General features: G+C 51.6%; 1 protein-coding gene across 1 annotated transcript; it reads left to right on the top strand.

The window, feature by feature from the left end:
* The first annotated feature begins 49 nt into the window (after positions 1 to 49).
* LOC109920381 lies at positions 50 to 8,880 on the top strand. The gene is made up of 3 exons (XM_020520415.2): positions 50 to 291; positions 1,435 to 2,306; positions 5,599 to 8,880. Exons 1-3 carry the CDS (start codon positions 119 to 121, stop codon positions 8,118 to 8,120), a joined length of 3,567 nt encoding a protein of 1,188 aa, XP_020376004.2. The 5' UTR covers positions 50 to 118; the 3' UTR covers positions 8,121 to 8,880.
* The last annotated feature ends 2,149 nt before the right edge of the window (positions 8,881 to 11,029 follow it).

Genomic DNA, 11,029 nt, shown 5'->3' with positions numbered 1-11,029 from the left:
CCCGAAACGTCAGCCTTCCTGCTCCTCTGATGCTGCTTGGCCTGCTGTGTTCATCCAGCTCTACACCGTGTTATCTTGGATTGTTAATCAGCCTTTTTGTACCCTACAGAGCTGCATCATGGACGTAGCTAATCATGGCCTGGTGCTGCTGCAACAGTTGAATATCCAGAGGGAGTTTGGTTTCCTGTGTGACTGCACGGTTGCAGTTGGGGACATTCACTTCAAAGCTCATCGATCAGTGCTGGCTGCATTTTCCAATTACTTCAAAATGATTTTTATTCATCAATCAAGGTAAGAAGCATCCTCTCTCTCCGTCTCTTGTCTCTCCATCTCTCTCCGTCTGTCTCTCCCCCTCTCTGTGTGTTGCTCTCCCCGCCGTGCTCTCTCTATCCCCATCATGCGCTCACACCACCCGTCGCGCTCTCACCCCCACCCGTCGCGCTCTCACCCCCCTCCCATCGCGCTGTCTCCCTGTCGCGCTCGCTCCCTCTCTTCATCTCAATCGTCTTTGATCTCTTCCTCACTCTGTTATTGGTCCCTTTGGGATTGGAGGCCGCCCTGGGATCCCCAGCTTCTAAATCCTAAATTTATTTGTCTACTACCTCACTGACTGTTACTCTATCCAGCAGGGCAATGAATGCATGGTTTCGATTCCTGTAGTGGCACAGGTCACCACCTGGGCCCCCTCTTGCTCCACCTGGCCTGATAGTCGGCAGTGGCCCTAGAATGGCCCACCACCAGTTGTTTTTATTCATTCACAGGCTGAGGATATCACTGGTCAGGCCAGTATTTATTGTCCATCCCTAATTGCCCAGAGGGCAGTTAAGAGTCAAACGCATTACTGTGGGACTGGCGTCACATGTAGGCCAGACCAGGTAAGGATGGCAGTTTCCTTCCCTAAAGGACATTAGTGAACGAGATGGGTTTTTCCTGATATTCGGCAATGGGTTTCATGGTCATCATTTATTGATTGATTTCAAATTCCATTGTCTTCTGTGACGGGTTTCGAACTCCCGGTCCTCTGCCTCTGCATTAACAGTCCAGCAATAAAACCACAAGGCTATTGTCTCCCCTAGTTGTGTATCTTCAATGAGGGAGCAGGTTATGTCCACAGGGACAATGACGACTCTCACTTTCCGACACTTCACGGCATCCCAAAGTATTTGACAGCAAGAAAGCAGCTTTGTGCACTGCAAGCTGTCACCCCAGTGACATGACAATGGCCCAATCACCCTAGCTGAACAAGAAGTGTTTGCCGGGATACCAGAGAGAAATCACAGCAGGACGGTCTTTTACACCCACTTGAGAGTTTTGGTTTAATGTTTCTCCCTTTGATGTCTCTGGTGTGATGGTGTGGGTTGATGTTTTCGGGGTGCGTTTGAAAGAGAGTGCACTGCGGAAGTTTACCTCTTTTGCTTCTCTTTTGCCCGACAGTGACTACATCAAAGTCCAGCCAGTAGACATACAGCCAGACATCTTCAGCTACCTGCTGCACCTGATGTACACGGGCAAAGGTCCAAAACAGCCTGTGGACCCAAACCGCCTGGAGGAGGGGATCCGATTCCTGCATGCGTACAACCTGGTCCATGAGGCGGGCCACGCTGGGCAAGTCTTTGTCCAGCATCCCGATGTGCTGCCTCTGCAGTCGCCCAACCTGTACGGTATCCAGATCTCGGGCTCCCAGAAGCTGGCCGTGAGGGACGTCCAGCCACCCAGCAGTCGGAGTGGGACGACAAGCCAGGGAGCAGACCCGCTGTGCCAGGTGTCGGTCGGAGTGCCATCCAACATCCCCGAGCATCGGTATGCCCGTGCTCCGGTAAACACGGCTAGCAGCCAGGACGCTGCTGGACAGCTGACTTTGGACGATTATGACCAGAACCTGTCAGCAGGGTCCCGGGGTGGGCCCTCGATGGGGCTGCAGGTCCCCGGCCTCAATTTCAAACGAGGCAAGCACCACAAACTCTACTCGTGTCACTACTGTGGAGAGCGGTTCAGTGTGCGGAGCAGCCTGCGGGATCACCTATACTCCCATGCCAGTGGAGCACTACCCCATGGGGTTGCCTCGCAGAGCCGGACGCTTGCTGACCCCCCGGAGCCTGGTGAGGAGGCGGAGAAACCTGAGGGGGTCCAGGGCTCAGGGACTGAGCCCCCCCTCATGCAGCTTGACCAACAGGACAGTACCAGCCAGGATGAACAGCCTCCAGTTGCCCTAACACTGACCATTGATGCCAGCGGTGACACAGTTGAGACCACCAGCAGCTTTGGCATTGCCAAGCGGAGGAAGTTTGCTTGCAGTGTCTGTGGCCGTGAGTTTCTGAAAAGCCTGTGGCTTGAGGGGTGGGGAGGGGTTGTGGCTGTGGGGGGATGAGAAGGGCCTGGGGGGTTGTTGTGGTGGTGGGGGGTAGTTTAGGAGTTGGGGGCTAGGGTAAGGGTCATTTGGTGGTGAGATGGGGGAAGCTGGCTGTAAACTGTACTGGTTGAAGTGCCATGCCCACCTGAGCTTTATATCCCAGACCCCCAAGACAGCTAATAGCTCCCCAGGCAGAACCTGCATTCCTTTGCTCTCTGTTGCCTCTAAGTTCACAACCCTCCCTCCCTCCATGATCGCCTCCAGCCTCTCAACTCTCTGAAATATATATGCACTCTTCTTATTACAACATCTCTCGATTCTAATTGCTGCACCATTGGCAGCCATGCCTTCAGTTACTTGGGTCTCCAATCCTAGAACTGTCTCTTTCTCTTGGAATGTCTTTTTAAGAGATTCTTTAAAATTTACCTTTAACCATGTTTTTGGTTATCTGATGGTAGGTTTATTTAGATAAACTCTCTTGAGACGTTTAACTTTGAAGCCTTGTTTGAATGTGTTGATTGTTCTTGTTACTGGCAGCTTGCTCGATATTCCTAATGTTTCCCTCTCGTTTCAGGCCTGCCTTAAGCCAGGGATGGCCTATTGCCTGCTCTCCCATCGTAACCCCTCCCACATGGGCAGCCTTAGCCTCTGGTTGTTCCCTGGGCCTGTATCCCTCCATTTCAAGCTGAGGATTTAAGTTAGTGCGGCTGTAAAACTGGCTCATTAATAGAATGCAGAGTTGGGATAAAGAGGACAGTTTCAGGATTGCATCCTGTAACTAGTGAAGTTCCACAGGGATCAGTGCTGGGGCTGCAGTTTTCTATAAAAGGTATTAATGGCTTGGATAATGAAAGGTACTATCACCAATTTACAGTAGGTGGGAAGGTGAGGCTGACTGGGAGTTAATAGAGGGACATAGACAGGTTAAGCAAGCAGGCAAAAATTTGGCAGATGGAACATATTGTGGCAAATGTGAGGTTCTGCGCTTTGGCAGGAAGAATAGAGGAGCAGAATATAATTTAAGTAGGGGGGCTGTTTGCAGAAAGCTACAGCACAGAGGGATTTGGGAGTCCCTCTGGATGAATCTCAGAAAGTTCAGTGGGTAATAGTGAAGGCAAATGGAATGTTGGCTTTTATTTAAAGGGGAATGAAGTATAAAAGTAGGGAGGTGTTGTTAAAATTATACAAGACACCAGTTAGACTTGAGCTGGAATACTGTGGATAGTTTTGGTCCCATTATTTATGAAAGATGTATTGGTATTAGAAGCAGTCCAGAGAAGATTCTCTAGACTGAAGCCGGTCCACTATCTACAGGGCACAAGTCAGGTGTGTGATGGAATACTCCCCACTTGCCTGGATGGGGCAGCCCCAACAACACTGAAGAAACTTGACACCATCCAGGACAAAGCAGCCGCTTGATTGGCACCACATCCACAAGCATCCACTCCTTCCACCACCAACGCTCAGTCGCAGCAGTGTGTACTATCTACAAGATGCACTGCAAAAAATCACCAAAGATCCTCAGACAGCACCTGAGATTTGAGATTCATCCAGAGGACCTCCCAAATACCTGTGTGCTGTAGCTTTCTGCAAACTTTCCCACTTAAGTTATATTCTGCTCCTCTATCTTCCTGCCAAAGTGCAGAACCTCTCATTTCCCACAATATATCCCATCTGCCATGACTATTTCCACCTAGAAGGACAAGGGCAGCAGATATATGGGAACGCCACTCCCTGCAAGTTCCCCTCCGAGCCACTCACCATCCTGACCTGGAAATATATCACCGTTCCTTCACTGTCGCTGGGTCAAAATCCTGGAATTCCCTCCCTAAGAGCATTGTGGGTCAACCCACAGCAGGAGGACTGCAGCGGCTCAAGAAGCAGCTCACCACCACCTTCTCAAGGGGCAACTAGGGACGGGCAATAAATGCTGGTCACAGCCAGTGACGTCCACATCCCACAAATGAATTTTTTTAAAAATCGGTGGAGAGACGTCAGAGTTAACATTTCAGGTCCAGTGACCCTTCTTGAGGGTCTTCACAGAGTAGATGCAGGAAGGTTTTCCTCCTTGGCATCATGTCAGAGTAAGGGGTTACACATTTAAGACAGAGATGAGGAGGAATTTCTTCTGCGGGTAGTGAGTCTGTGGAATTCTTAACTGCTAAGGAGTTCCAAGGCTGGGTCATTAACTACGTTCAAGATTGAGATAGACAGATTTTGAAGGGAATCAAGGGTTATGGGGGAAAAGGCAGGAAAGTGAACTTAAGGATTATCAGATCAGCCATGATCTCATTGAATGGTGGAGCAGACTTGATGGGCTGAATGGCCTACTTCTGTTCCTGTGTCTTGGGCAGCTGGTGAAATTTAACTTTGCTGAATAAAGTGGAATTGAATGCTAGTCTCAGTCATAGTAAGAATGACAAGTGTCTTTGATTCTCGTAACTCAGCCACTCAATTGTATCAAACTGCTACAAAATCTAAACAAAGAAATGAAATTGGACCAACCACCGGCATTGTCCTCAGCACTGAGAACACCAACAGGAAACTCAGTCCTGTCAACCCTGTAAAGCCCTCCTTTCTGTTGTCGAGGGGCTAATGTCAAAATTGGGAGAGCTGTGACTCGGACTAATCAAGCAGTAGTGCGAAATAGTCCCAACTCTCAGAATCATACCAGACAGACAATGTTGCTATCAGAGTCTCCAACGTTGACTCACGATATAAAGACTGTGGGTACAAGATTAACCATGGGATACGCAGGGTTACATGGATAGGGTGGGTCTGAGTGGGATGCTGTTTGGAGGGTTGGTGTGAACTCGATGGGCTGAATGGCCTCTGCCTGCACTGTAGGGATTCTGTGAATTAGGAACAGGTAAGGCCATTCAGCCCTTTGAGAGCACTGTGCCGTTCAATGAGCTTGTATTTCAATACCGTTTACTGCACTATCCCATTACTGCCTTTTGTTCTTAAACATGTAGAAACGTGTCCATTTCTGTCTTGAACTTGTTCAGTGACTGAGCTTCCATAGCCGTCTGGGGTAGAGAATTCCTCAAGTTCACCACTCTCTGAGTGAAGATGTTTCTCCTCACCTCAGTCCTGAATGGCCTGTCCCTTAATTCTGGGACTGTGTCCCTTGATTCCCCACCCCCCTGTGAAAGGCAACACAATCCAAACATCATTGGTGGACAAGGCTTCCTGAATGTATCCCCAGTGATAGTCATGGTGTTGCTTTTGTGTGTCTTGTCCTGTAGATTCTCCTGACGCTGACTGCATCAGCCCCTCACCATCCTTTCAGCCATCAGGAGGGGAGGACGTGCTTTCTGGCAAGCACCAGCAGGAGGCGAGCAAGAGCCGGGATGGGCAGGTTGCAGAGCTGGAGGCTGCATTCCGCGAGGTCTTTGCACAGTACGACTCGGGCCAGGTGCACGCCCACTACAAGTGCCAGCGGCTGGGCTGTGAGCGGGTACAGCCTGACTACAGGCGGGGAGACAAGTTTGTTCACAAGTGGCTATCCGACAGGGACCTGACGTACTGCGAGCGGACGGGCATTTACTGGCTGTTGTATGAGGAGGGCCAGGGCATGTACTGCTACCTGTGCCGCAGGCATGACACTCAGAACAAGCAAAACAAGACCAAGGTGTTCAACGGCACTCCCGCTGTCCGCTACAAAAAGTCAGCGCTGCAGGTCCATGCGGAGTCACAGCAGCACGCAGCGGCCGTACACGCAGAGCTGACCGGGCGTATGTCCGAGAGGGAGATGGCAGAAAAGGAGAAAGAGGAAGGGGCGGCTCTCCATGCTCTCTTCCTGGCTGCCTACTGGTTAGCCCGGGAGGAGCTGCCCACTGCCAAGCTGCTATCGGTGCTGAGGCTGCTGGCCGAGGCAGGCCTGAAGGGGGCTACCCACTTCCGCCGACCCGACACCCTACGTGAGGTGTTTGTCTCACTGGGGCAGGTGATTCGCAACCGGCTGGTGTCCCGGGTCAGGCAGGCTGGCTGCTATGGCCTGTTGTCTGACCGAGTGACCAGCTGCCCGGGCGCTGACGCTGAGGACCCAGCTGCCCTCGCGGCCTTCATCCAGTACGTCGACCCCAAGACGGCCGAGGTATCGACCAACTTCCTGTTTGTGCAGACCGCCCTCCTCAGCCCAGAGTCTGACCCGTCCGAGGAGCTGGCCGCACTCATCAGCCGCACTGTGGCCCGGCTTGAGCTGCCCGTCCAGCGCATGGCTTCACTAGTGACTGATGGTGGCGAGGTCATGACCTCGGAGCGGGTCGGGGTGGCCGCCAGGCTCCAGGAACTCAATCCATCCCTCATCGCCTTCCACTGCCTGTGTCACCGGCTCATGCTGGCTGGAGCTTCGTCCTGCCCAGAGTGTTGCTACCTGCTCAGGGTCGAGTCCTACCTCCAGCAGCTATGGGAGCTGCTGGAGAAGTGCACGCCTCTGGCAGAGGCCTACCTCAACATGGGGCTGGAAAAGGCCCTGCCCAGCAGACAGCTGAAGATGGCCCTGCTGCGTAGGCTGAAGAGGGCTTCCCGGAGGAGACGGGTCTCCTTTCAGGCCTCAGTGGAGGGGGCTTACAGTGACTACCCGACCCTGCTGCGGGCCCTGAGCCAGTTTGAGCAGGTAGACACGACAGCCTGTGGCCTAGTGACCCAGATGAGGAACGTACGTTTTGCTGGGGCCCTCTACATCCTGCAGGAAGTCTCTCCCATCTTGGCTGGCCTCAGCAAGGTCTTCCGCAAGGGCACAGTGAATTACTTCACCCTGGAACCATCCATCAAGTACACCATCTACAAGCTGAACGAGGCTGCAGGTTCTAGGGAGGCCCTGACCCGACTCAAAGCCGACCTCCTGCCCACCGGGCGCCTGGCTTCAGCGGGTCTGTTGCCGCCCAGCCCACAGCAAGAGGCTGAGCTCAGCTCCCTGCTCGACGCCTATGTGACAGCTATCAAGGCCGATCTGCAGCGTAGGTTTGGAGCGTCCCTGCCGCTGGTCTCCGCTTTCTCCATCTTCAACCCGCTGCTGGTGCCATCCCCAGAGTCGGCAGACTTTGCCGAATATGGCCAGCCCGAGATGCGGGCGCTGGCTGCCCACTTCTACCGGGAGGCGGAGGGGGGAGAGACCAAACTGACCCGGCTCCTCGCAGAGTGGGCAAAGCTCAAGTTCGACCTGCACACCTGGAAGAACAATGTGCCGGACTCGGTGCTGACCGATACCCGGGTGACCGTGACTGAGTGGTGCCTCCGGCGCCTCTTCACCCTCAAGACTGAGCTGCACCGCTCATGTGCTGCCCTCCTGCCCCTGGCAGAGGTCTCCCTCTCCATGCCCATCACCAACAGCTGGTCTGAGCGGGGCTTGGGGGCACTCAGGAGAATCACTGGCCGGCTCCGCGGAGGCTGCTCCTTCCTCAGTGAGCCCAGCACCCAGCTCCTCAACAGCCTCATGCACATCAGCGTTAACGGGCCTGAGTTTGGTACTAACGACTGTTCTCAGGTTGTCCAGGAGGCAGCGCTCCTGTTCCTGCAGCAGAGGCGCCACAGGTTTGCTGGGGCTGGGGCTGGGGGTGTGGGATCCTCGGTGCAGGAGAAGCCCCACCCACCTTCTGGCAAGTGGGAGGAAGCGGCTGAGTCGTGTTCCTCAGAGACCCCAGACATCTGCCTCCCAAGTGAGCAGGACCTGGAGCAGCTACAACAAGAGCTGGACGAGGCAGCGAGCGTTCTGCAGCTCCCCCTGGACGGGGACAGCGACTCGGATGACAGCCTCTGCGATTGAGAACCAGGAGCCAAAGCCCGTGTGTAAATAAACCTCTGGGGCAGAAGTAGCTCTCCTGGTGTGGCTGAGGCCCTTCCCAGTCCCTTCTCCATCTCGGAATGTGTTCAGCAGCTCACTGAAGATTAACAAAGAGCTTTTTGGACACACACACACACACACGTTGTGTGTTACTCCTGAGTAGCAACAAAGTACTTGAAGATGGAACAGAAATTACTGGGGAAACTCAGCAGGTCTGGCAGCATCTGTGGACAGAGGGGAGCAGAGTCGACGTTTCGAGTCGAGCCCCACGTGACTGTTGTTCAGAATCCTACTCCCTCAGTTCGAGTTATATCAGACTGGGAACATTCCCGAATGATCTGTGTCACAAGGAGACACTGGCCATTTCTCGCTGGGCACAATTGGGAAGACTCTCATCTTTGCCACACATCCTTATCCCGGGAACTTTACAACTTACTCATGGTGCTCTCTGTAGCCTCCACCCTCAGCTGGCCGCCCATCGATATGGAGAGACTGAAGTGATTGAGGGATGGGAGGTGTGTGGAGGAGGTGATGACAGCTGGACAGAGCTTTGAACCAGCACTCAGTAGCTCTGAGCCACATGCACTGTGTTGGTCAAACAGGCAGCTGAATTCAGCACAGCTTATGGCAAATATTTTAGAAATAAGACATTGAGCTCATCAATTTGTAACTCTCTTTTAGTGTGCATTTTTTTAATGGTAGATGCATTTTAAAAGTGAAAATAAATTAAACATAATTTTCAGTGTTTTTGGATTTATTTATTGAGGTGGGCAAGTTTCTCAGTAACAGATTCATTACAGATCTAAGGGTTTCCAGACAAACCCATTCGTTAAATTAAAATGTTTTATTTGTCACCCCTCCTCTCCTGAAGGTGCTGACTCTCACTGGGGTACAGGGTCCTCCTCCTCTCCTGAAGGTGATGACTCTCACTGGGGTACGGGGTCCCCCTCCTGAAGGTGCTGACTCTCATTGGGGTACGGGGTCCCCCTCCCCTCCTGAAGGTGCTGACTCTCACTGGGGTACAGGGTCGCCCTCCCCTCCTGAAGGTGCTGACTCTCACTGGGGTACAGGGTCCCCCTCCCCTCCTGAAGGTGCTGACTCTCACTGGGATACAGGGTCCCCCTCCTCTCCTGAAGGTGCTGACTCTCACTGGGGTGTTGGTCATTGTTGTGGAGTGAATTCCCTTTTCTCAGTGTTGCTCTGGTGCCAGTTCAGGGTTGCCAAGTTTGGTGATGTCAGTAAACAGGTAGGTGATGAATCACATATTGGTATTCACAGGCAACAAACCAGGAGTTAGTTACCGCTGTTCTTCAGTTTATTATTCCTGGCAAGGAAGTAACTGATCTTATATTCAATCAAAATAAATATTAATTTTCTTTAAAGTTTGTTTAAATCTGGGAATTTTATCTTGGATCATTGGGACCTCTCCTGGAGCAGGGGTGCCCTGTACAGGAGGGACGGGTTGCACCTGAACTGAAGGGGAACCAATATCCTCACAGGGAGGTTCAGTAGTGCTCCTCGGGAGAATTTAAAGCTAAGAGTGGCAGGGGGCTGGGAACCAGAGAAGCAGGTCAGCAAGTGGAGGGATTGAGGGGAAGGTAGATGCTAGGACCAGTAAATCAGAAAGAAAGGACAGGCAGAGACACGTAAATGAACACGATGGTACTAATGGGCTGAAGACATTCTATAGATCCATTAAAAACAAGAGGATAACAAGGGAGAAGGCAGGACCACTCAAGAATAAAGGAGGGAACTTGTGCTTGGAGGCAGAGACTGTGGGTGAGAGCCTAAATGAGGACTTTACATCGGTATTCAGCTAGGAAATGGATATGAGGGCAGTGAGATTTGTGTAGACCATGTTAATATATGAGGGTATTTTCAGATCAAGAAAGAAGTGGTGTTGGATCTCTCGAAGAGCATTAAGGTGGATAGCTCTCCAGGGCCTGACAGTATCTACTCCAGGTTTTTTGAGAGAGGCAGGAGAGGAGATTGCTGGGACCTTGACCAAGATCTTTGTGTCCTCACTAACCACTGGAGAGGTCCTGGAGAACTGGTGAGTAGCTAATGTTGTCCCTCTGTTCAGGAAGGGAAGTAGGGATAATCCAGGAAACTATAGACTGGTGAGTTTCACATCAGTGGTTGGGAAGCTATTGGAGAGAATTCTTAGGGATAAGATTTACGTACATTTGGAAAAGCATGGCCTAATGAAGGACAGTCAGCATAGCTTTGTGCAGGGCAGGTCATGTCTTACTGACTTGTTTCAATTTTTCAAGGAGGTGACGAAGGTGATCAATGACGGTAGAGCAGTGGATGTTGTCCACATGGATTTTAGTAAGGCTTTCGACAAGGTCCCACATGGTAGGCTCATCCAGAAGATTAAGATGCCTGGGATCCACAGTGAATTGTCCACATGGATTCAGAATTGGCTTGCCCATAGGAGACAGAGGGTGGTGGTGGAAGTGTTTTCAGACTGGCGGTCCGTGACTAGTAGCATTCCACAGGGATCATGCCGAGACAGCTAGTGTTTGTGATATATATAAATGACTTAGATGAAAATATAGATGGGTGGGTTAGTAAGTTTGCAGAAATATGAAGATCGGTGGAGTTGTGGATAATGTAGAAGGTTATTAAAGGGTACAGCGTGATATAGATCAGTTGCAGATATGGGTGGAGAAATGGCAGATGGAATTTAATGCGGGTAAGTGTGAGGTGCTGCACTTTGGGAGATCAAATGTTAAGGAAATAGAACATAGAACAGTACAGCACAGTACAGGCCCTTCGGCCCATGATGTTGTGCTGAACTTTTACCCAAAACCTAAGGTCTATCTAACCTCCACTGCTACCTTATACTATCATCCATATGCCTATCTAATAGTCGCTTAAATGCCCTA

This window comes from Rhincodon typus, chromosome 8 (genome assembly GCF_021869965.1).
Source record: "Rhincodon typus isolate 14 chromosome 8, sRhiTyp1.1, whole genome shotgun sequence".
NCBI lineage: Eukaryota > Metazoa > Chordata > Chondrichthyes > Orectolobiformes > Rhincodontidae > Rhincodon > Rhincodon typus.
The sequence above is the reverse complement of the archived record's forward strand: the minus strand, read 5'-3'. Positions and strand labels throughout refer to the sequence as shown.

What these genes read in the sequence shown, in the direction of transcription:
- LOC109920381 (XM_020520415.2), top strand. Translation starts at nt 119, where the DNA reads ATGGACGTAGCTAATCATGGCCTGGTGCTGCTGCAACAGTTGAATATC. An exon ending in ATTTTTATTCATCAATCAAG is followed by an intron (nt 292 to 1,434) that starts GTAAGAAGCATC and finishes TTTGCCCGACAG; the next exon opens with TGACTACATCAAAGTCCAGC. An exon ending in TGCTTGCAGTGTCTGTGGCC is followed by an intron (nt 2,307 to 5,598) that starts GTGAGTTTCTGA and finishes CTTGTCCTGTAG; the next exon opens with ATTCTCCTGACGCTGACTGC.